The sequence below is a fragment of the Linepithema humile genome, chromosome 3 (genome assembly GCF_040581485.1).
Source record: "Linepithema humile isolate Giens D197 chromosome 3, Lhum_UNIL_v1.0, whole genome shotgun sequence".
Classification (NCBI taxonomy): domain Eukaryota; kingdom Metazoa; phylum Arthropoda; class Insecta; order Hymenoptera; family Formicidae; genus Linepithema; species Linepithema humile.
The window spans coordinates 2,005,367-2,032,468 of NC_090130.1; the positions used below are offsets into that span (position 1 = coordinate 2,005,367).

General features: G+C 42.5%; 1 protein-coding gene across 8 annotated transcripts in view; it reads right to left on the bottom strand.

Moving 5' to 3' along the window:
• The window catches only part of by (blistery), a 154,597-nt gene that overhangs the window by 56,494 nt on the left and 71,001 nt on the right, over positions 1–27,102 (bottom strand). For 6 of the 8 annotated variants that reach the window (XM_067351477.1, XM_067351480.1, XM_067351478.1 and 3 more), the window contains one exon: positions 8,031–8,210. In XM_067351477.1, the coding sequence (XP_067207578.1) occupies positions 8,031–8,210 (180 nt within the window). Of the gene's footprint in view, positions 1–8,030; positions 8,211–11,632; positions 12,142–17,016; positions 17,320–27,102 lie in introns of those variants that run through there. The other 2 variants (XM_067351481.1, XM_067351485.1) reach the window with 2 other exon arrangements.

The window sequence follows — 27,102 nt, forward strand, 5'->3', positions numbered from 1 at the left end:
GGCGACTTTGGCATGATAAATTCTTATTTCTCCCTTTTCTCCGTTTTCAGATACACGACTGGTAATCAATGCGTAGGCGAGACTTTTTAACGAGTACGTTTCATTATCTTTGACAAAGTAATCGTGTATTTTGTAAGGAAATAAATCGCACACAACAGCAGTTGCCAAACTTTCTCCATGCAATTAAAAATTTTACCGTATTGCATATACAATAAAATAAAATTTATTATAATATGTAAGCATTATTCTTTCATTAACAATAAAATTAAAGAAGATAGATATTTCAAGAGAAAAATTTTCAAAATTAACATTTTTGCAAAATTCGCTCTCGTATGATTTTTCAGTGGCGCTAACATGCCGAGATCACGCGAGCACCTTAGCGTGACGATGAGAGAGAAAGAGTCATTAGTCTCGTTGTCGACTCTTTAATCGCTAATTAGCCAACAATTTATCCCAAGCGCAGCTTACGCGTGCACACTTGTCCGTGTCTGTCGTGCGGCGGCAACCCGCGCGAATTTAAATCCAACGCCGTCACGTTGAGTGAGAAATCGCATCGAATTTCGGGATGCAAATGCAAGCGAGAAAGCAATTTCGCTGCGCGCGCGTGTTGGTGCGCGCGTTCACGCATCGTTCGCGAAACCAATTAAAGCCGTTCTCTCGCAGCGAAGGTCGCCGCTTTTAGAGTGCACTGGCAGGGCACTCGCGGAAAGCGCGAAGCGCTAATGCGGGGGCGAGTACGACGGTGATGGTATTGCTGGCGAGCAAAGCGGGTGGAACATTTTTCATGCTTCCGACATAAAATCCCGACGAGAAGCGGAGCATTAATCCTTCAGCGGCGTCGAAGACTCCTTGGCGGACCGGCTGCAGCAAGACAGTTCATAAATTTCGATGCACTTAGAGCGGCACGCCAGCCACCCCTTCGGCGCGTCGAATCGCTACCAGGATACCGGGCGATCGGTAGAAGACGAGGCGAGAATGGATGAACGGAGGTGAAGTTCGGGAAATTGGAGAAATGGAGATGGCAATTGCCGATAGGCGAGATGTATTTAGAAATTTTTATAGTTATAACAAAAGTTGTTTAATGAGGTGTAAAAACAATTATTGAAATTTAAAACAGAGATAATTTTCGAAGAAGTGCTATAAATGCTACTCTCAAGAATGCGAAGTGCAATGTAATAATTATAAGATATTGAATTAAATCATGACATTATTAATAATTTCACCAATCCTTCGTAACAATGAAAAGCTTTCGACAATGAAAAACGATGACGTCACGACGATTAAGCATTTTACTTCGCGAAAGGATTCTTTTATCCCTGGAATTTTCTTCAATAGACTACAATTACTCTACATTCTTATGGATTTATAAAAGTGGCGTTCAAAATTGCCATGGGCCACGATTTGCTGTTGGACAAAGAGGAAGAAATCGTGAAAGAATGTGAGAGATTAGACGGTCTGAAGTTGTGCGTATATACAGAGGCGCGATGTAGAGCAATGACAAATCGTCTAGGCGAAAGGATGGGCTCCCGCTGCCAACGTACGGAAAAATGCAAACTCTGATAAACGGCGCGGAACTCGGAGGAACACTCCGCCTCTCTCTCTCTCTCTCTCTCCTGCTCGCGTAAACTGACACGGTTGCTGGAAACTATGAAAGCCGAGTGGGCTTCTAGAATAAATCGCTTTTATGCATTATGCGGCCTGCGATGTGTCGCCGAGAGTGCTCCACACTCTCGACGACTGCTTTTTACTTTTATCTTCCGGGGTGGTCTGGAAAAAAGGAAACCCGTTTCGCGCTTCCGGTTTAGGTGCCCCGCGAAGAATTCACAACCTTTTACCTCGGGATTTAATAGATTTATTCGCTCGGCTAATAAATCTGTTTAACACATTCGCTGCCACTGATGCATCTGGCATGTCAGCCGAGTTCAGCCCTAATTTGTCATGACTGATGAGGTGCATTAAGATTCCTACTGGGTTTTCAGCATATGTTACCAAACTTGGCATTCAGAAATTGACTCATATGTTTGTACGCGGAAGAGGATTTCAAACTGTCGGAGAACGTATTAATAACATACTATTGATTAGAATTATCGTGCATTAATATTAATTAATGCGGTATAATGAGGGAAAATAATATGCAGTCTCATAATAACGTTCGCAATTTTATCTGATGTATTCCGAGATCGCTTTAGAGCTTTGACGCATGTCCAAATTTAACCAGAAATCATGCTTTCGATGCGTGGCACGCGCCAACCAGATAGCGTCTGGTGCCTGCAGCAAAAGTGCATTTGTCCTGTCGGAGATCGAATCCAGAAACATGCTACAAATCCCAGCTACCGTAAATAAATCGGCAGCGTTTACGCATGTGTGGCATATGTTTGGGACGCATGTCGTCGGTTGGTACTGCACTCTTTCGAAAGGAAAACACGGGAGTTTGGAAAACATCGCGGTGGTAGTTTCAAGTTCGCTAAGAGTCACTTCAGCAACGATTCGCAAGGTCGATTTTCATACGGATGGATTCCATATGCAAATGTAGCGAAACATTGAACGGAAGTACGGTGCGATTTCAATTCTTTTCCCATTTCACGTTAAACAATAATTGGCTTACTGCTATTATCATTTTGCAAAAAGTTAAAAGCATTAACAAAATTGTATTGCAGTCGCTACGAAATTGTAAGCGTGCAATAATTAATCGAATTATATACCTCGTGTAATTTCGAAGTGTCGATAAAACACACATCTGTTATAACAAACGATGATTCAATGTTTATATCCACAACCGTTATCGGAATACGAATCGAGCGTAATATTGCTTAGCGATTCGCAATAACAAATGCTTATACGTATTTAGAGCGTAAGTTTGTGTAACATTGTAGAAATATCGGCTAAAATTCGTAATTCGAAATAAATCGTGTAACAAAGCTCTATTATAATTCCAGCGGAAGTTTACGTCATTATAATTTCCTACGTAAAATTAAATTACGCTGGAAAGGGTTCTCCCGAAAGTTCTGAAAGGTATGCTGATAACAGAACAAAAGCACACCTCTGAGTGTGTATGTATGTGTGAATGCGCTTAAGTGACGATAAAATTACATCGGTTTTATCGAGATTTACATGTGTCGATATATTGATGCTATTAAATACAGAAACAATAGTCGCAGACTTTTGCAAATTTAAAAACTAAATAAAATTTCGCGTGGAAAAAAAACAACAAAGTATCACCTGCACAGTTTTTCATTGTGAGATATTTTTTCACATTTTGCAAAAATTAGAGATAATATGTAAACGTTTAAGAACAATTTTGGTGTTACTCGCAAAAATAAACTTTTGTTTTGTGCAAAAACAAAGAGTGTTATATAGAAAACACGCCGTGATGTACGCTTTGTTGTCTGATATGCAAATTGGTGTAGCAGACAAACATGAATATTTAAAACGTAATAAGTGCCACGCGCAAAATATTTCTTCGCGCAAAGCGTAAAAATTGGCGTGTCTCGGTAAAATTGCGAGTAGCAAAAAGTCGTAGAAAATGCACAGGATAACGAGCATATCCAGCTGTGTCATTATAGACTGCGTTGTATCCTGTCAACGGTCTAACGACCTCCGATCCTATTTCCCGACCTTTCGTCGAAACGGTTAGACGTGAAACACGCGTACAGCATTTCTTGCGCCAATGATGACTGGCAGCTGCAAGATTCTCAAGGATCCGCTACACCTCTTCATTTTTTTTTTTTTTTTTTAATGAACGACCCTCTTAACCTTAAACCTTTTCGGTGGAGTTTTGCGTGCCACAGGGAACAAAGATGAAGGGAGGGAGCGCCCTTAATGGAAGTTTAGTTAAAGCGGATGGAAAATTAGCGTCGGGCTATGCAAGAGGAGAGATTAATCACCGCAATTTAATATTCGCATCGTCGGAGACTATCGGTTGCGTTGAAATATTTCTCCGATACTTTAATTTTCTCGATATTTTATTTTATTTATGTATTACGCAATAACGAGTAGAAATATGAATAAAACAAATTTGATATATATTTCTGTATTACGTGCTTCAATTCAATAATGGCATTTTCAATCTTCGCGTATAAAAAATTAAATACTAATTTTGTGCAATTTCGCATCCGTGAAAATGTTATTATTGCGCTTGCATTTGCGACGCGAAATATGGCTTCCGGTAGTGCTGGAAGACATAATTCACAATACGGCGAATTCAAATATCCGGCAGTAAAAATTGGCGCCCGTCGCGAGCGCGCCGGCCAGCCGGTCGTGTTAAAACGTCGTTCCATTATTCTAGCGGGGTAGTGACTTTTACGAGCGCAGTACCAGCTCTCGCCGTAGTTATCGCGGCGTTACATCGCGTAGTTACATCGAACGTTGCGGTACGAACACGGTGTGGCTTATTCGGCGTTAGTAATGGGATCCGCCGATTGAGACGTTAATTATCGAAAGATGTACTCGCGCAGTTTCTCGATCCGCGCCGCGGGAGCTCCGGCGGAGCTAATTAACTTGCGGCGAGTTTCTCCGCGTCGATAAAAAGAGTCGCGGATTAATCACGATACGGCATATATACGACACCGTCGTCGTCGTCGTCGTCGTCGTTCCAATCGTCGTCGTGAAAGCCCTACAACGGCCGACCGATACCAGACCTTACCTAAGGCAGCTTATTTGCGAGCGGGTTAGTGACTCCTCTCTTTGCATATCGCCGGGTAATCTGGTTCTAGAAGTCTGGTCTCTGGTTTTCAGTGAGAAGCGATTCTCGTGCTATCAGTCACTCTCGGTGTAATCGTTACGCGCACCGCGCCCGTGATTATGACATCTGGTAAATTATGTACACGGTATATATGGCAACACTATTTATAGTAGCCGCGCGATAATGCACTCGCGCGTTTCGACGCGGTGCAGCGCGTAGATAGAGCTTCGATGTGCTGTTAAGCACGGCTCGAGATAACTACGGACTGAATACGGCTGAAAAAATACTACTGTTTTTAAAACAATGAACCGGCCGTGTTTCGCGGTTTCGATTCCGATTTGAAGGAAAAATTAAAAAAAGTTTTGACAAATAAAAAAAACTCGAACTGTATAACGGAGTGCGATGTTAATGACGGATTGTATTTACAATGTTTAACTAATTCAATGTAGCAATAAGCAGCATCGTTAATTGGAGTTGCCTACATGTAAAAAGCGCATATCCGTTTGACGTAATAATATGGCGACATCAATTAGCAACAATAACAGCGGCTGCGGTCTTACGTTCTGCGACTTCAGTCTACGAAAAAGTATTGCGTTATCGCATAATCTTTGTCCAATTATATTCATACTCGGTCTATTTTTGTATAATTATACGTGGATATTATGTTTTCATTAGCATTATATATTCATTAGCGTCAACTGTCTCTATCTTTGCGCCTGAATTTATGTGTTTTTACTTTTCATAACCTTTAAATTTCAACAAAAATCACTATTATTAATGATTACGTATGTCTCGTTTCACGATACCGCAAATCATTAACAGTAAGAAATTGCTGAGATTGCTCTGTTCAGTCATCCATTAAAATAAACGACGAACAACAAATATTTTTTTCGTCTCGGGTTTCTATTACGTAAATGAGAAATTTCTCGGAGAAGCCACTGATATCGATGCCCGCCTTTAATCGATGCTAATATGTTAACGATGTCAAACTGCAATCGCACGCATAATTAAGTTGCGCTCGATAATTTGATTTCCGCTGCAAAAGTCGATCGCATGCAGCATTTTTAAAAGATAAATAATGATGATAAACGAAACTTTGATATAAATGTTAGTTCAATTTGCGAGAAAATTTCTTATTATTTTAATTAAAAGTTTTTAAGAGTCTTTATCTTATTCTTGGATTCTTTTGTTATCTCAATTTTTATAAAAAAAACTATTTTCGCACAATTATTACTACTTCCATCTACATTAGCTGTTTTCATCAGATATGTGATATATCATAATACATCATATCCGCTTAAAGTCTGCTGACCGCGATAGTGCGTGATCATAATTACCTAATTAGGTCAGCGATGTAAAAAAGGTGTCATCGCGAGTTTCTGAGTAATATACAGATCGTTGATGTCACCGTATCAATTTGGATGATGTATCATAACCTTTCGCCAAGGATAAACTCGCCGACAAAATCGGGTAAAAACAAGATTAGCGTGAAGTATTGCGACACAAATGTGCGCGATGTTAACGCAGCGACTTTATTCAACGAGATAAAATCTGTGAAAACGAGATCTTGGAATTCTAATTTATCGTTCGACTGCCGGGCGTTTTATTATTTTTCCGCGACGTGTTGTGTCTCCGAGCATTACGACGGTGTAAACACGCGTGCGATATCACCGCACTTGCAACGTTAATGTATTGCGGTAAGTTTGCAGAACGCATTATTTGCGATTTATCTGATTTGCAATATTGTACCGAACAAAAGATACGCGAATATACTTGTTTTTATCGCACTTTAGATAAATGTTCTCCGAATCTCATTAAATAAAATCTTTCTTAAATGACACGTGTGACGCGCCACGTTTATAAATAATAGCAGTCATTGTGAACTTTTAAAAGTCCGTAATTGCCATTTATATATTTTCATTCTTCACTTCCCGTTCTTTCTTTATCTCCTTCTTTATCCTTTAATAAACAAGACAAACGTAAAGTCTCTGGAGCCTCAGAAAGACAGAAATCAGGGTGCTCCGGAAATAAATTCTAATCCCGTTTCACCGTAACAAACGCCGACGCTAATTTCGCAATTACGTATTCGCTGTCTCGGCCCGCTTCTCCCAACGGCGCGGCCAGGAAGAGATCTTCATCTGCCAACCGCGCGGATAGGACGACCTTAATCCCCCAAACGTCACGTCAAACATTCTCTCGTCGACGCGACGGGCGGCAGTTAATTCCATAAAAGACAAATTCGCGTCGCCGGGAGGAATTCAATTTGTGTTGCGAGTTTTGCATAACAAGTACGCCGCGGTGGCCGCGTATATGTAAGCCCGATAGTTTCTCATTAAGCCACGCTGACCCAGAATCAGACCCCGCAGCGCGACACGGCGCGGGGACAATGGCACTGACGCCGAGGGGTGACCACCCTCTCAACTGCTCGACCGGTGCAATTGCATGTATAGGTAGCATACCGATAGTCTCGCGGGGACAATGCTACGCGTAAGCCTGTATGCGCCCCGGCACGTTTACATATCCCATGTAGTGACGCAAACACTACCGTAGTGACGTAGAAGTGATGCGCAATATACGAAAAGAGCAAATATTCGCCGAACTTTGCTTTCGTCGTTTCATGAGAATGGTATCGAAAGCTTTCTCGGTAATGTTGGCTAATATTGAAACAGAAATGCAGTTTTTATTCGTCAATGTGTAGTAGTTTTCGATATGCAAACCGTGAAAATTCGTAGAATTGCGAAATAAATAAATTTCTAAATTGCAAATACCGCCGAAAGAAAATCTCGCGAGGGAGGCGTGTGGGAAATTCGCTGTGCCAAAGCGTTCGGAAATAGTTTCCTTATCGAAAACGCGAATTTGTATTCAAAAATATTCCAGATGCAGTTGTCGCGCATTATCGCCCGGTCGAAATCGCTTGCAATATTGAATGCATGCACATGTCTCCGCTCGCGTGTATATCGAGTTCTACGAAAAGCTCAGCTGGTGGTTCAATCTCTGACCTATATGGACGATGAAATCTTGAATGGCGGTTGATACACTCCGGAGAGTTTCAGAACGCGCTGCACTTACGCGGCGGCTACGCTTGCACAGGATTTGCACCGCAAAAAGGATATATCGGCGCTTTCGTCGCCTTTCATGTACAAGCGAGATAAAATTTTATTGGTCTGTTGAGGAAAGTATCACCGATTTCGGTCCCGCTGCGCAACTTATAGTTTAACGTTTTGCACGACGGCCGCGTTGGAAAAAATGATTTCTCGTTATCCTCCGCATGGGATCTCGAGTCCAGATTCCGGACGGGATCTGGGCGCTCACGTATTGCGACTGGACTTGATTAACAATAGGTACTCACCGTGACTTGCTGATTAGTCGGACTAGGGCTAGGGCTGGGCGTGGAATTTGGCGTGGAGAGCTCGCCCGACGCGGGGGAGGGCGAGCTTGCAGCGACGCTGCCGACGGTCGGAAATGCTCTCGCCGGATCGGCTTGCCATTGTTTATGGATTTGCTGCGAGGTGTCTCGGAACCGCGCGCCCTGAAACAAAAAGCGCACAATTTCTTGTTAATCATGTCAGTAGTCGAGACGTTTTCTGAATGTAATTAGGAACACATGCCAGTCACTTTACGTCAAATTAAGAACGCTGCAATCATTTTATATAATAACAAAAATTAAAACATATTTTTTTTTATATACATACACAGGCGGTTCTTGAGTATTGAAAAAAATAATTAAACAACTTTTTATACAAGACATATTCATCACGCTTTCGTTCCGTCCCGTCAAAGTGAAAGTACGACGAGTTCTTTGCGCGTAAACACGCATATTACATGGCGTGTATTACAGCGTGTCATCGTGTGACAATTAATACGCGTCGCGGACGCGCTACTGAACACTCGCATCCTTGAAGAACTGGATTGTACAGATTGCTTATGCCTGTACATACGTCACATCATCCGATGACACAGTTCGATTAGTCTCGGATATTTGCCTCTAGACAATCGTATCGAGATCTGTCGCTCCGCTCCGTTGATCCGACAAGTCTATTAGAACAGCGAGCCGATCTACGACGGCTATAGCCGTCAATAAGGCTGCGCTTCTTACTAAATTTTACATCAACCTGAAATACCGTTAGTAGTAGCTATCTAGTTTCACATCATCCTACAAGTAATATCAGCCGGAGCTAAAAGCGTTAGGTTACGAGTAACTATAAATGAAGGCTTAGCGTAGAAGTTCAATTAAATGCTAACAGTTAGAAGCCGATAATAAGGGCTAAAAATATACATTAATTTATTTCTTCTTTTTTTTTTACGTCACGCGTAACAGCACATTTAATTTTTCCGCAACGCTTATCATTTAATTTGAATAAATGATTGAAAAATATGTGTGTCAGGCGTTTAATCATAATGCGCATTCGGCGTAATTAATAGTTTCGTGGCGACTGTCAAGATGACAAACTAGCGGCTAGTGTAGGAGTTCATAGACCCCACGGCCGAAAGATCGCGTGCGCGTGTGCAATCCTCCAAGAACGGCGCCGTTCGTGGATGCGATAATTGCGCTTATGCAACGCCTCGCTGTAATAGCAATTAGCGTCGGGGGAGTGTGCAATAAAGGCCGTATAAGCGGAATCACTCGGAGCAAGCGTGTTCCGAAGGCGGCCTGCCGATCGTTGGGCTTTCGTCCGACGCCGGCCTTTTTAAGACTCGAAATCGCGCGGGGGCCCCGTGTTCGAACGCAAACGTATTATGGGGAGTCAATCTAAAATTTTTCACCCGTGTCAAATCGGCGCGCTCGACTGCCACGGCCTCGGAATTAATTTCACGAGGAATGAGGCTAATTTACATCCGCCACGGCATTCGCCTCGCAATCGCGGCCACATTGTATATAATAATATCTCACGTCGCGCCGTGTAATCTCCCGCAAGATTGCAATGCCGCGATTAAAGGATGCATTTTTCGGAAGCCTCGTGTGTGCCGCGCGCGCGCGCGCGCGTATCGCGCGGTATTACATCCGCGCGCGTGTCGGTCAAAGTGACACTCGCGAAATGGATTGCTAAAACAATCGCTATTTTATACAGTTACATATACGGCGGATATTTTTTTTCTCTCTTAGCATTTCAAAAACGCGCAATTTTTACATGGCACAATGCAGTTAATGGTATAACATTATTCATTGCGATTAAGAACTTGTAATAATTAAACAATGAATATTATATACTATGCGCGATAATTAATATTATAATACGTGTGCGATTTATTTATATATGTAGAATATTGAGTGATATGAATTCATCATCACGCAATGTAATATATTATGTACATTTCATTCAGCTGAAATCTCGATGTTCATGATGTGTGAGAGATCGAGTGAGAACGCATTCGTGTGTGTGTGTGCGCGCTACGCCGATCGTACAAACTCACATAAACGTTCGCGATCGAAACTAACGGGCCGCTGTGATTTAGCCTCCGTCTTTCATGATGCTGCGCCGAGAGTGATCCGGCACGATCGAGATCGTCAGATACGTCCGTGGCAATCCGCGCGATCTATGCGGAGGTCGACTACCGGATACCGGTACAGCGGAACGCGTGCGGGGTGCGATCGTTTTCATCGTAAACAAAGGCGCGGTTTAAATAGCGCTTCAGTTAAATCGCGATTTATAGCGGATAAAGCATAACGTTTGCGAAACGAAACTCTCTCGACACTGTTGTTTGTAATGAAGCGTACAGTTCGTACCGTGACACGGCGAAAATTTAACTGTTTATATTGTGGATTCGTTTAAACTTATTTACTAATCGAGCTCTTTCAAGCTGCACCTGCTTTTATAATCCGCATTTAAAGTCCCTTAATTAAAGTTTCATTTTGAACAAAGAAATATTTTTGACGAGTCCTTTTTTTGCTATAAAAAAATATTAGTTGACAGTTTATCGCTGGAAAAAAAGTCCTTCGTTATCAACCAGTCATCCCCTTTTCTCTCCTCTCTGTTGAAGTGTATAGCCTACCGCGATTCCTCGATAAGATCGACCGTTATCTAACATGTAATCCTCGCGCGAACACGCGCGGTCGACTCGAGCACGCGGCGGAAATTGATTGCATCGCGGTAATGCAACGGGTACGTTGCGATGCAGTTCCGCTTTTTTTTTTGTTCCTTCTTATCCGCGGGAGGGTTGTAGCCGTAGCAATGCCGCCACGAGCAGCGACGTCATTTCGTTTGCGTGCGACGTCGCTCTCTTGTGGATTAAACGCTTCGCGAAATTTTTCAGGATCGAGTGTCCATCGGAGCGTGGAAATGAGCCCGCACGGCTGAGCTTCGCGGCGATATATATCGGGCACAACGTGCAACGTTACTCGACAACCGAGACGACACGCCGCGCTTCTAACCGAGGTTTTGCGGGCACGCCGGGAGTTCTCGGAATTTCGCTGTGATTTAAGGTGCGCTGTTAAGCAAACTCATCTCGTTCTGGTATTTTGTGTCACGAGTCGAACTTTTTAAATTATGCGCGTCGGAAAAAAAAAACGCCGTCATTGATTTGAAAAATTTTCATAAAATGTCGTTTGATGTCAAATTCTAAATAATTTTTTAATCAGTATTATTAAATAAGAATATTTTTTGTACTAATTTGAAGAATTAAAAAATCCAAGTACAAGAACAAGGTGTATAAAACATTTATCATATTCAGAAGAAGCTAGTTTTTTCTCCCTCGAGAGCTATGTACATCATGACGTATTCGTTATTCCCGCGTCGTTAAAATTGAACGCGCTTGACGTGCCGACGAGGTGTTGGCATGCCAATCGGACCGCGTGTCTTCGAGCGACGATACCGAGCGCGCGAGGATTAATCGTACGATCGCAAAAATCGTCGCGGCGCGTCGAGAAGCGGCTGCGCGCGCGGCAAACGCGCGCCGAATTAAAGTTCCCTTCGGGTTCGATGCCGCGGCGCATCTCCTATCGAGCGATCTTACCGCGTACCTCGTCGAAGAGGTCGTCCAGTTCTTTCCGAGATATCTTGGCCTTCATCCCGCGGGCATTCCTCGCGTCGAACTTCCCCGACGTCTCTTTATCTCGACACTGCGCGGAAGAGACGAAACAAGAAGAAGAATCGAGAGGGAAAGGACGAGAAGGACGTGAAGGTCTTGTTTCCTTTCGCTTCTTCAAATGTCATGAGCCGGGCCTCTTCTCTCGCGTTTCTGCGGATGCTCTCGAAAGACGTCGGATGTTCTTAGACACATAAATAGTCGCGATGACGTGCAACAAAACACGAGAAAAGGTCGCGCGATAATGGCCGCGATGGCGCGCGGCCGGTTCTGCACTCTTCGTCCTCGGAAACGCCGCAGTCGCAGCCGGTCACGTCGGTCCATCATTCATCGCCGCTGTTCAACCTCCACTCGATTGGAACACACATCCGGAACAACTCGTACGGAATCGCACTGTCACACGATACGTTGCTTCCGATTCTTTACTTGAACCTTTGCTGATATTTTAAAAATTAAGAATTGACAATTTCTATTACTTGATTAAATAATAATATACGATTAATAAGTATATTATTATTATTTTTGTAATCTTAGATATAATTGGAAGCGGACATTGTTGTATTTATTAATTATTTATTGAATAATTTATTCAATGGAAAATATATAGAACGGGTATTCTCAATGAAATATTTCGAGCGTGTATGATATATCTCGATAATTACTGATTCCTGATTATGCATTCAAAGATTGATAATAATATTCTTTGTGCGATAATATTCAGTATGGAAATTTATTGGTCCATTCGGCAAATCTGGCGATATTTTCCTCGCGCGTCCCGACTTCAGCATACAAATCCACGCCTCGAATTCGCGTGACCTCGTCGATAAACCGCGGAATTCTTTCAGGAACTTTGAAAGCGACATCAATTCGTCTCACGTGTTTGCTCGCAGCGCATGCTGACATTTAAAATATTTCCCTCTCGAAATAAAAGGGATCTCGAATACTATTTATATCCCTTCGCGATTCTTTTACAGGCAACACAACATTTTTCCCTCAGTAAAAGGTTCGTGCGATTTCAATAAAGCTATGTTTTAAAATAGCTTTCTTCACTAAAAGTAAAATTTATTTATTGCGCCAAATTTATTATAAAAGAATTATTAATCATAAATTTTGGAGGAAAGTTAAAGTGCAAAAGTGCGGGTGGAAAAATCACTTTCGCCGTACAATAACGGTTTTACGAGTCTGTGCACTTAAGTCCGCAAGAAAACCGCCATTTTTGTACTTGTATCTTTATCCTCGAAACGTAACTCGCCACGTCCATGCCGAATTATCAAGGGTTCATTACTCTTTCTCTCCAAGCGGCACTTCCGTTCACGGCGTATCGTGTTCCAAGCGGATACTGAACTTCGAATATCGCTGCAGCGATATCGATATATCGGACGCATAAAATGTGTACGGTTTCTCGGTGACAGAACAGCGGAGTGCGGCGATGTTCTCACGACGGTCCTCGATCCAGCCGATTACGATCTCTCGGTTTCTTTTCAACGTGCCGCGCGGAGGATTTCCGCATGCCATTAATCTCGCGGGCTAATGTTAATGCGAAAATGTTCAGTCGACAAGTTCCGCGGGTTTCCAGCGACCCCCCCGATCGTCGGAGGGGGAGGGGGGCTAATAAATGTTCCCCCACTGCGCACTACCGCGCATAGACAAATGCGAGTTGTGATTTACGCTGGTAATAATAATAGTAGAAGTTAGCGCATCCCGCGGGAATATTCGCGACCAAACGACGGCGTTCCGCTCGCGTTTGTAACGGTTATTGCGCGTTCCACAATTTCGTTTACATTACTCTTTATTATTACAAAGCGGAGCAGCACAGCTATAACATTGGACTCGAACGACTGGAGAGATTATCACTCGTGTTCAGCGCGTTAAAACAGCCATTCGCCTATCTTTCGCGCCGCGCAAATGACACTGTGCGCACAATGCACTCAAAAATATGTCACTTCTAGCCGTTCGAAGGCAGCGCGGCGAGATAATCTTTTCTAATTCCCCGTCTCGCCCGCTGGAACATCGCGCGCGAGCACACCGCTGTAATAACCGGCGATATGTTTACCCTGACGTAAACACCTCCCGCGAAGCTATTCAAGCGACCTATCTGGCTAATATCTAAGACCCGTCGCCGTCACCGAAGGCGCGGACATCTTCTGCGAGATGACACGACCTCCGCATTTATCTGTCACCGGTCTCAGTTTGTTGGACAATCGAGGGAAGCGAGTCTCGGAGTGGCCTCTAATATGTCGAGAGAGCGAGCCGAAGGCTTTCTGTTGCCGACGTTCAAACGTCCGACGACAGTACCCTTTAAAACACGTACCTACAGGCGTGATAGATCATGAAAGAGAGAGAGAGGGGCGGCGGAGGAGGAGGAGGAAAAGGAGGAGGAGGAGAAGGAGGAGGAGGAGGAGGAAGAAGAGGAGGAAGAGGAGGAGGAGGAGAAGGAGAAGGAGGAAAGAGGCAGAGAGCAAAGCTGGACGTTTTCTCTCTTCCGCAGCATCGCTTCGGGGAGGATAAACGACCTCGCGCGCAAGATCGAGATTATACTGGCAGCGAAACCTCGACATTTGTACAACCCAGATTTAACAACGAAACACTCGCTTTTTTTCACTGACAAAATGCATTGTAATCCCGGATTCTTCCAGCTGGTATGCACCGGAGAAATATTTGAACGCAAATAACCGAGGGAAAAATTTTATTTCTACGTAACATTGGAAAAACAATGGGTGAAAACGGAACTATTTTATGGATAACTAGAATTAAAAAAGTTAATCGTTATTTAAAAGCAAGATGGATGTTTGCAAAAATGAAAGCTTATTTTCATTAAAATTGCACAAATAAAAACTTGCACATCGATCACAACTTTTATTTCGCTAATCACAAGAAATATATTAAAGCGTTTATTTTTACAGTCAAAAGTTTAATTCGAAAAGACCGTAAATAGCAAAAATAAGTCCAGTATCAAACGAAGAGACTGGTCACTTTTTGACACCGTCTAACAAAGATAAAACCGGTGTATCGCTCTTTGTTAGACCGAAAATTGCGAGTGGGAATCTTCCATTTCCCGAGCAAACGAACCCCGGTGAGGGATTACGAGCGACGAGCAAAACCTCAGCGGTCCACATCGGCTCTGAACCCAGCTGTGCGCGCGACCGTTGCCGCTGTCGCCGTTTGTTCACAAAAGAAATTCAGGTTACATGTCTGCTCCGCTTCGTGCTCGTGCTACGAAGTCTCCTCTTTAAGCGATCGGGCCGCGCGCACGTTTCGCGAGCACATCGGCCGAAGGATACTACATCGCCGGTACTGTTTCTCACGGTTCGCCGTCGGTCCTTTACGAACATTTCATGCATCTATGCGCGGCGTTATCGGGGCCAACAATAAACCGGAGAATTTCAACTGTTGCGACGGGACGACGCGCGCGACATGACAGTTCGCGAGAGAGCAAAATATCGTGTTGCCACATTTAAATGAGGGTGCCGATTCTATCGCGGGACACGACGCGACATGACGGGACAAAGTGCTACAGCGGTTTTATGCAACGAGATTATCGCCGATATCTATTATAAAATGCGACAACGCGCAGCAAAATTATTACCGCGCATTTCACGGAACTGTGCGCGTTCATAAAAAAAAAACAGAATGAAGCTGACTGCATTCTCTCGTCATAATAAATAGAAGAAATTGAAATGCTTCATTTTTTCACTATAAATCTTAATCATTTCCATTGTTAGATTAATTTCAGAGGTGGAATTATTATCAGTTAATAATTTATCACCGTAAAATCATTGAATAATGTAACGTTTATGTTTTACGACACACGTATACATCCCGTTCGACGTAGTATATGGGTCGTTATTGTCCCAGCAGTATTACGTTTCACCGGGACATTGGTTACGAAAAGGTCAATTGACGACTCTAGTGGTCCAGAAAGGTCAGATGAACATAGTACACGGCGACATGTATTTAAAATATTTAGTTCTCCAAACTATTTATCATACGTGATTTCGATGACAAAAACATTTTTTAATTATGGTTGCATCATCATTATTATTATTATCTCCATTATGCTGCAGGTAGAGTCGTCTATGACGTAAGATAAGGAAACAATAATCGCTCTCACGCGCAGCTACCAACTTACGCTACGTGTCGCTGAAACACGTGAGAATGATCACGCGGAAAGCAGGCACGCATAAAGAAGCCTCTATACTTTCCCTTTACGTCAGATACCGTTATAGCAAAGCAAACTTTTCAGAGATCTAAAATAGATAGAAATGAGAATTTTACGCACTTGACCCTTTTTAAACAATTAAACGGGTAATTACAAAAATATGATAAAGATATTGTTCGGCTTTTATAAAATCTCCGATGTTGTTTCTACCTGAAAACGTATTACGTAAAATGCTAATAATATTTGTTATCGCTGCTTGAATTTTTTAAACTCGAATATTAAATGTTAAAAAAGCCAGCATTTCGTACAATATTAAATAATTCTCCGCTGCCTATAATTAAACTTTGAAATGCAGAGCACAAGCTTCACGGACTAATAACCTCCTCATAACAACGTTTCTCAACAGTGATTCAAGATCATCGCCCACGCGTCCGCTACGCATCAGCATCAAGGTATGGCTGAGTGCATAATTCTATCGGGCGATAACCAGTCAGATATAATCGGATCACATTTTTTTATATTGGTTTTGCAACTTCAACCGTATCAGGCAACTTATCTGGCGTACAACAGCTACGCAAACATTTGCATACTTATATTGTTCTCTGCACTTTGCGTCATAATACATGTAACTGAACATACATCTGGCGTTTTTTTTTTTTTTTTTTTGGCACAAGATATTAATGTGCAATATTTATCAAAGACATGTGTACAAGGATGATCCGATAATATCATTCATAAAAAGCTTGACACGTCTCACTGAGTTTCTGAACTTTATCCCGTGTATCATATGTACATGCATGGGTTCGAATGTCAATTTAGAAATCGATATGCAAAGTGGATTATGAAATGAAGTAGATGACCACCGAACGGAACAGTAATTATCGAGATCTCTTTGTAAATGTAAATTTTATTCTTCTCATAATCTTTCTATTCATTTTGATTAAATAATTATTAATCGAGCATTCTACATTTTATCGAGCAATAATTATCGAGATATTTCTGTATAATGTCCGACGCGACAGTCTTGTTTTAATTATGCAATAATATTAAAATTCAATAATTGCGAAATGGAAAGTTTTAGTGCTATTTCCAAATCTTTAGCCTAAAAAATGTCAGTTGATTCGATAATAGAAGAAATCCTTGTGCAACTCACACTTATATACACATCAACCACACATAACACATACTGCGAAGCATTTAATTTCACAATTTATCCAAACACAAATCAGCTCATTAACTTTCTCTAAAAATGTAGTGTCGACAAAGCGTAGTTTCGCGCGGTGTAACGCAAAAATGCAAATTGCTTTGCGGATCTTGCGGACGGATCCTAGTATCCTTTTGGAACTTGTTAAATCTCCCTATTCCCCCCCGAAGCGAAGCAACGCGCGTAAAAACGATTCGTGTGTTTCTCACGCGCGCTCGCGTATGCTTCTCATACGTGCGCTCACACGTGTGTACGTACGTCGACTGGCCGCTCTCGGGTGTATACAATGAGTCGCGCACTCACGATCCGCGTTCACCGGGAGAGACGTGCGTCGCATGTGCCGTTCGCCGTGGAGGACTTCGGCGTGCTCTTCGTCTTCAGCATCGACGTCGTACGTAAGCGAGAGTGGGGACGGCAGCAGCAGAGCTGCAACAGAGATCTCTGCTGCAGCCGCAACGACGCGAACCGTACTTGCGTAATCAATGCGCAAAACTGTCGATGACGATCGAGCGCAGAAGGTTTCCTATTTCCCGCCTCAAGGGTGGTAAAAAGCTGCCGCGCAATAGCGATGTCATATTGAGAGTATTGAAAGAGGAGTATCGAGCTTTTTCGCAATTTCGGATATTCTCCGCTATTCGCAAGCCATGCGAATGGTGTAAATAGAGTGATTGATCGGTGGTAATCGGTTAGTGTAAATTTATCTGTAGGACAGCGGACATATTCCTTTTGAGGAATAAAATGACTTTTATGTCGATGATGCAAATGTAAAGCCGAAATTTTTAGTTATTTTGTTTTTAGAAATACGAATATTATTATAAATATTCTGAAGTAATTTCTCTTTTGTCGTTTAATGAGAATTTTCAAAAAAGTACATTTTTCTTTATCTAAAAAATTATCTCTAATTTTGCTCCAAAATTACTATATAATTTTATAAATAACTATCGCCTGCAGTCACCATCCTATGATTCATTGAACACATCCGGAATGATGATTATAGATCTTATTCGATTAATTTTCCTCCGCTGTGCAGAGAGAAGTCGAGCGTGGACACGCAAGCGAACAAACTGGCTTGTGGCCAGTTAAATAATAATTCTTTGAGGAGTGCAATTTACGATACTGCAAAAATATCTGCCAAATTAATATATTTCCAATAAAAAAAAAAAAAATAATAAAACCTTTAAAAACTTTTGGAAGACTATTTAATTTATTAATTAATGGTTATAAAAATAGTTGGGAAAGTCTGCTGGATTTGTCCCAATAATTTATTTCATAATGAGATTAAGCTTAAATCTATATTATTTTCAGCGCTGCTAAAGATATATCAAGATCTAATTATGATAATAATTATTATTCACAAGTGTCATTTTCATAACGTTTAATTCTGGGTCGCGAGACTATATAGCCGTCGCGAAGTTTACTACAGTGACGAAGGCCGCGCGTCTGTGTTTGCGCTAATAAAAACGTTCGTCGTTGTACCGAAACAAATTACAACGGCGGCAACAGCAAAAGCGTTCCTTCATTTCCCACCAAATAATCACAATATTTTAATATCTTCTAAGTTTATGAATTCAAATAAAGTTATATCTCATTAAGATTAAAATCTGCGATCAGAAATAATTGACATAATTTTATACTTAAATGTCAATCTTCATTCGTTACGGCGTAGATATGTCTCTGAAAGTATCCGTTTAAGCTTTCTTACTTTAATATAAAGATATCTTAAAATTTTTCATTTATCTATTTAATATGCGATCTATATAATCCGAATTTCATCATGTATTATTATTTTTATTTCGAGATATTTAAGATATTTAAATTCACAAAGCTTGGAACAAGCTCTGAAAGCAGTTTTGCATGACAAAACATAGAAACGCAGTTAACGAGTTTCTAGCTAGAAAGAACTGACGGAACCACAAAGTGCGACGTCGCATTTATCACTTCAATATAGGCCTGCTGCGCTTACGTAATGAATCGGACGTGCGATTCGCCGCACGTCGAGGTGACAACGGGTGACACCGGCGGAGATAATAGTCGAAGAAGTATTACGCGTCGCAAAGGGAACGCAGGTGACCCCGTGCGATCGCAATCTTAAACGGGCCGAGTTAATTAGAACCGGAGCGCGCATTCCGGCGCAATTCGGGGTTTAATTAATCCGCTTATCGGTGCGGCTAATCTCGCGCACCGGCTTCATACATATGAGCATCACGTGCGGAGCTGAACAACGAGTCCATTACGGCAAATGGAGCTGCCTGGCAGCGGCTATTGTGCCTTGTTGAACCTTCGTTTGTAACGGTAATGACAGCAGATCGCTGAATATGTTTTATCAGATAAGATTAGGATTTACGTAATATTGACGCGATTAGCGTGACTTATTATCGCGCGTTTATCCACCTTGATCAGTTCCTTCAAGCGGAAACAAACAGTATCTAACCATGTCTAATGTTTGGGGACATAAAAACTGAATTAAATAACTCATCGCGGCGGAATGCACCTCGTCACCTGATTAGTCAGATTAAACTTTGGACCAAAATACACGACATGAGTAATTGGCGATTACGAACTTGATTTCATATCGCAAAAGTATGCATAATTAATAAAGATAGCATGCATTGCGAAACTAATAAACTATGTCAGCTCAAGCATGAGAGATTGAACGATACGTCGAAACGTCTTTAACATATACAGCGCACAGCGCTTTCTTAGATATCACATGTAGTTCGCAAAAATAATGTAGAGGAAAAATCCGTGGTGCGAGGGCTTAAAACAACCGACACTTCCGTCAGGATCTCAACGATCTGTCGACGCGGAGCGAGTTGAAGAGGGCCGGAAAGCGTCGAAGAACCCTGGAGAACGGCGGAGAGAATGAACGTTGGAGAACGTGGGCACGGCGCCCACGTCGCGTCGCGTTCTGCACGTTAAAAAAGTTCGCAGGGTATCCCCACGCGGAAAAGGAGCAATGCGCGTCCTACGCGGTCGCACCGGTAATGCGAGGTCGTTTGCACGAAGCGAGATTTGCGAGGCGTCTCCGTGTGCGAACCGGGAAGATTCGAGGAGCCGGATCGACGACAGCGTGTCGGTGTCGGTCGGTGCAAGGACGGGCGATAGAGCCGCGGACACAATAGAGCCACGAGGAGGAAGAAGATCTGAGTTATGAGACGTCGCATAATTGCACGCCGATCGACCCCGCGGAGGAATGCAATTTGTCTCCCGGATCGGCGGCGTGTATTTGCGAAAGTAATTAAGATGCACGCCGCGAGGCGAGGTCGCATCGGCCCGCTGCAATTGCTGATTGCATTTGAGTCGCGTCGCTTTTAACCCGCGCGCCGGGCAGGCGCTTTAATTAATCGGGAATTTTGTTCCAAGATGTCGGATATACGTTATCTATTTAAATTTCAATTATATGTCGTGAAAAAGAATTAATCACCGATATTACGCAAGAAGAATTATGTGAACTTAATTTATCGAAGATCATAAGCTTATAGATCTTGTTTATGATGCTCAAACATTAAGAATTAAAATGCTTTACTATTTTTTTTTTTTTTTCACATCGTCTGACAATATGTCGAGTTGTAAAAGTAGGACGAAAAAGCGCGAATTCCGCGATAGATCGCGGTATCTTTCTCAACGTATCGTCCCGGTTGTTAAGTCGCTATCGCGCATCATAAAGTCGAGCAGCAACATTTTCATGAACGTTATCGCCGCCACATGGAGCCGAAGGTGCGTGCGAAGCCGAGTGTTATTATGGCTCACGTTTTAATAGCTCCGTCGAGCTGCTCGCTATCAGCGGTGTGAATACAACGATGGTGTCACGCAATCGTCCGGCAAATAATCTGCGTCCTGTCGCGTTACGTTACGCAAAGTTACCGTAAGTCGCTTTTGTATTTTCTACTGATAACGTTCTAATAAAACGCGCAATTTTAATTTAAATTAGAAGTATAAAAAAATTTTTAATACTTAAATTCAATCTTTCGATTAGCAAAAGTAGTAAATCTCAAATAAAAAATGTTATCTCTCCACTAAATTATTGCACTCGATAATTATTTTTCTTTCTTATTTCTAACTGCATTTCCGGGGAATAAATTCCTGGAAAATTTCCTAATAACTGCAATATATTTTAACAGACGTACGTGTGTTATTATTATCGTAGAAAATTCCAAATCCCGCTATTTATTAAATAACTTTTAGCCGATTCATATTCGTGATGTGTTTCGTCGGTCATCCAAGACGTTTGTTCAGTTCGACATCTCGAAAGTCCGCAGAAAGATAAACTGGAGGGGTTACAAGTTCGTAGAGTCAAGTACAGTAGGCACTTGAAGCAGCACTCTCTCTCACCGATCGGTCCAGCCGGTTGGCCAGCCACCCACGTGGGTACATAAGCAATGCGCACACAATTCTGTCGTGTTTGCATTCCTTCCCCCACGATACCGGCCTACCGGCCACTCAATGTATGCGTACGCGGAGAAGAAGAAAAGAAAGAAAAAAAAAAAAAAATGCAGAATGTCGCGAAGTCGCCGTAGAAATTATTACTTCCAGTTACTGCTGTGGCTACCAGAATATTTTTCAGCGAGTGAATAGCTCTGTCGCGGCCCCCCACGTGAGCTACACAAATACGCGTGAACAAATGACAGCTGGTTTCCCTTAGCATAAATACTTGAGATAGTCGCTGATGACGATGTTCGCATAAAATATTGAGGAATGTAGTCAACTTTGCTGAACCCCCTGAAAATACTTTGCCGAACACCCTGAAAAGGGTATGGCATACAGTGGCGCATATTATGCGCCGGAAATGGATGTGTTAGAAATTTAACAAACTCGATGGCCCCGAGATGCGCATGCAGAGAAGAAGTTCTACAGAATTCCATTCCCAGTAGTGTATACAAAGTGTATCAAAAGTTGTACGAAGAGTAGAAGGAGCAACAAGTTTTCATGAAATTTCTTCTCAAAATTCCTCGATGCCTCGCTCTTTCGAAACTCCGTTGGGGACACGAGTTTTATTAAATAGAAAGTGGATATCTCTCTCTCTCTCTCTAACTTAACGATATCACGACAGTCTTTCTACTTTTCCTATTTGAAGTTATACACATAGAAGAGCGCGATCAAGAAGTTCCTTTAAAAGGGAAGAGGGACAAACCGAATGTTGAAAAATCAATCGCGTTCTCGCCGATGAAGAGAAGAGTTTCTATCAACCCGTGGAAGAGAGGTCTCAACTGGATTTCGACTCGCTTTACGAGTCCTGCGGAGGGGCACGGTTGCAAAACAGCGACTGCACAACATCCGATCGACCTAAAAGCGAAATGATAAGCCGTCTCCCGCTTGAATCGCCGACCACGGCTAATTAGAACAGACGTCGACGTAGGATGAATGGACGTCTGACTGTGTTGGCGGTCCCTTATCTTCGTAGTACTACGAAGTATTTCCGTGTTTACTCTCGATAAGACGTCGATCGATAAGGGGAGTTTACGCCAATGTTGGCCGCCTGACTGACCCATATACGCGTGTGTGTACTGTGCGGCGAGCACACATATTCCATTGGGAATCGTTTCGTTACAATTTCCGAGAAGTCTGAGAACGTGTTTAAATGATTTACTGTAATCGATTGTTAGACGACCCACTTCGGCGCGGAATAATAAGACGTTGCGATCTTTCTTAGCCGTATGATTGTGTAATCTATTTTCGATTAAATCGATATGAAATTAGTCTGATTGCAGGGTAATTGAGCAATATTGGCAATGGAATGCAGCGACTGTTTTGATGCATGGGTTCGAAGCACTTATGGTAGTTACTGAGAAATATAAGACAACATTTAAAGTGTACATGTGCATTAAAGATGACAAAAAAAAAAGAAGAAACCACCGGACTGCTTAAGAGCACAAAATGTCTTGTATTAACGCTATTCGACTACTGTGTAAATTACGAAACACGTATGCCGCACTTCAACCCACTCCGCTTTTCATCACCGTTCTAAAACACTTCTCGATGCGAGAGCACTTTGTTCCAACATTCGAGTGCTTGAATATACATGCGGCGTATCGAGAGGACCAGAAGAAAGCTTTCAATTACATTTGATGGCCAAGAAATTGTTCGAGTACCGAGTCAATTGCCAAAGATGTTCTATCAAAAGATTGGTTCGTTAGAAGTCAATTATTTCAATATTATTAGCTTATTATATATTGCGGTGTGTATGTTTAACATCGCATAAATAAATTTTGTTATCAGAATTATTAAAATAAATTAGAGAATTATCAAACCTTATTTTAATTTTAATAATTTAAATTCTAATAACTTACATTATTCAAAATGCCATATCGAAAAAAAAAAAACATGTCAGAATTTTTAGTAAATAGTTTTGGTGTGAAAGATGCTTAAGATCGGATCCGACGAAGGATGAGATTGGTAGGCGGACGAGGGGCGGCGAGGAAAGACGGAAGGATGAGGCCAGGTGAGGTTATTCGCCGATGTTGTGGTAGCTTCAAGGTCGCCGAGATCACGGCGAGGACGTGGTCGATGGACCAATCAAAAAAGCGTACTATCGTTACACATTTCCTTTTTGGAAAATATCCAGCGTGTATTATACTTTCATATTGTTTCTATTCGGAAAGGAATGAAGCTCGTATCAGAAATTGCACGAGAGTTTTCTCCCAAAGTACACACTGGAATCGCGTGGGATATTTTTTCGCGCGGAGAAACCACACCGGATATTGACCAATAATGTCTGAGCTGCGTTCCGCGAGTGGTGGGTATCGCGTGTTATTTAAAAATCACTTAACACGACGCGAGTAAGAGCCTGAGATATTTGCATGCCAAACGCGCTTCCACTCGCCGTTTCTCATCCCCGACTACAGAGTGTACGAACGATGCCGATTTAATGATCTAATATTATCGAGGAGCAACGAAGGGATGAAATTAGCATAACTGGCCGAGAAAGGTGAAAACGAAAGTGGAGGAATCGCCGCGCGCGCGCGTTGCTGGGAAACCGCGCACTCCCGCGGTAAACGAGCATCGTTACCTTGCAGGAACTTGCGCCTGGTATCGTGTCTCTTCTTAATTGGCGGGACGAACCGAAGATTCTCGTACCACCACACAAAATTTCTCGCCTTTAGTCGCGGATCATTACGCCGGAACGCGCGACAATTAATAATTTTCCTGAAAATACGCCCGTTCTTTTACGGCTATCGTCGCCCTTGCGAAATTATTTATGCGACTACACGCGCAAAAATATATCCCGTAATAAAATCTCAGACGCGTATTAGATAACTGTAGTCACCACGGTACTTATATTGCAATATATCACCCGAGATAAATTTTACTTAAGCTGCAATTAAACAGACACACAGTTTTGAGGAATCTCGCGCTCCCGGTAAAAAATATTTGCCGACAGAGAAAATTCCAAGTTGGCCGTAAAAGTAATTAAAAGTTCAGCACATAATTTGCCGCTATGTCCGACTTGAGGTATGCAAGTTTTGAAACAGTCCGCGTGTAACTTCCATCATTTCCCCTCGCACACGTGATGAATCGCGTGTGCGCATACACGCGAGAAATCTCCGGCGATCTAATTGCAGCGAATGAACGATAATAACGAGAAGTATTTCCCATCGCGGCATTGATTCAGGTGAGCCGACGCTTAACCGGACTACACACGGCTTAATTGTACACAACACACGCACACGCCGGCCTAATATATGCAAATATCTCGCCTGTAATTACGCGCGCGCGAGCCGACGCCGCGGCATCGGGCGCGAGCGCGGCGCGCGGTGTCGATCATTAGCCGTCGTAAAAGTCCGCGGCGTTCGAACAGCCGTCGCTTGATTTACTAGCGTTAAATACCGGCTTACGCCCAGCGACCGTAAAATCCCGAACGGAGCGGTTGATGACTTCTTCGGCAACGCAAGGTGGACAGGAGAGTGCGCGCCCACGCACATCTCTTTTCTTCACGCCTTCATCCCGCCGACCGGTGATTCAAGCGCGATAAGATGTCGCGGCTGGAAGACGAAAAAGATTCAACGGCGCAGAAAAAGGACAAAGAGCGCCGTGTAACTTTCTCTTCCGCTTGGTGTTAAATACCTGCGCGACTGAGCGACAGAACAAATGGCTATCGCCCGGTAATTTTCTCGAAATCGCAGAAACTTTGTACGCAACTTTATATCGCAGTCGCGATGCTGCTCAAGCGCGGAATCTTAGTAGTTTTACTGGATAGCGAGCAGAGCAAGTTTCGAGCTGTTAATTAAGAGTGAGTTAATGATGCACCCATTACGTCGATTTTTCTTATTTCGTGCATCTTTTTAATGAATTACGAACTGAATATTACTTTACTTATTAAAAAATACTAATTTAGATGCAATAAAAATATCTCGGTAATTATTTTTTGATGAAAGAGATTAAAATCTTCTTTTGCAACTTTCTCGGAAATCTTCTGCCCTTAATCGGATTGATCGATATGCTTTAATTTCAAGCTTTCTTCAACAGTGTATACTGTAGTTGTAGTAAACAGTTGTTAAAGCGAAGAGTCTGGTAATTACATACAATAGCCTATGATTATGCAAAATCACTTCAATAGCTTTTGTGGAAAGCTGTACACTTAGTTAGTAATTATGCATGTATTATGGTACAATTTGGTTTCATAATTTACATCGTTATTGTATTTGAGCATTTGAGCTCGAAGCACGCACGTGCAGGAAGGCAAAGTGCCGAACGAAGAAGCAACCGCAAATTTTGCATTGCATTACTGCGTTTCTATTTATCGCCGATCGTAACTCATTGACGTCGGACAAACGGTAATATTTGCTCAAAAAGGGACAAGCTCCACCGAGTGTTAAAGTCGTATTTAACCCCCTGCGGTTCGAAGGAGCGACTCAGTAATACTTGGAATATGTCGTTAATTTAGCAGACGGGTTGTCGACGAAAGAGGCCGGCGCAAACGACGACGCATTCGCGGAATTTCATGAGGGCGCGCGTAATTTCTGCGTTATAATAATTCCGCAGTCTGACATTAACGAATTAACTGAGAGAGTGGACGATTGCTGATGAATGGCAAAATGTTTCTGCGAACCAACGGTGGACGTATATCAAGCCGCTGTACGTCAATAAGTGATATATGAGCGAAAGTTAAGATATGTATGTTTAACTCTTTAGTAGTTCATCAGATTTCTTAAACGTTCGTAATTAATATCAGTCGTGAAAAGTAAAAAATTTATGGGAAAAGGATGTGTGAAATACGAGGTATTTAGCATCGCTTTGCGAGGATTTGCAAAAAATCGACATCTGATCACTGCACTATCCGTTACTACTTAATTTATATCAAATGTAATCACAATTATTTCTTATAACAATCGACATTTTATATTAATTTTGCAATTTATGAAGCTAATAACGACTGTCGCAACGACAAATCTTCCAAACGGAATTGCGTAAAAATATAATTTAGTTTTAATAATTATGATTGAATTTGATTGATGTATTTGTGTATTTAAAAAAGTTGATTAATGCATTTTCAAAGATATCAAGAGAACCGTTATATCACGAAAACGTTCAATTTTCCATAACCGCGTTTATCTTCGTCATATATCCGGCATAAATCCTTGCTCCGTCGCCCACAAAATATATCGCAAACTAAATTCATAACAATATGTGTACCCTCGGGGTGTGAAATGCGCAGTTTTCACCCCCTCAGTCACGAAGTCTACGCAATCTATCACGAAGCGGCGAAAGAGTACACACAAGCACACGCAATCTCCGCCGACCTTGGAAGTTCCCTCTTTCTCTCCTAAATCCATCCGTTCCGCTCGCGGACGTACAAGCGTGACAGACGGCGTGAATCCTCGCGCCCGCCGACACTTGTAAACGCGACTTTAAGAGCGGCGCGAGGCGAGACCGAGACACGCCGGGGACAAAGTGGCCGCGGTGTTCGCGGTGTAACGGCCGCGCTGGTTACCGGTTTGTCGGGCGAGGATGCCTACCGTGAGTCACGAACACACGTACACGCCGATGCACGCTCGGCGGTGTGCATCGCGCGTGCATCGGCGGCCGATCCGAGGCGGA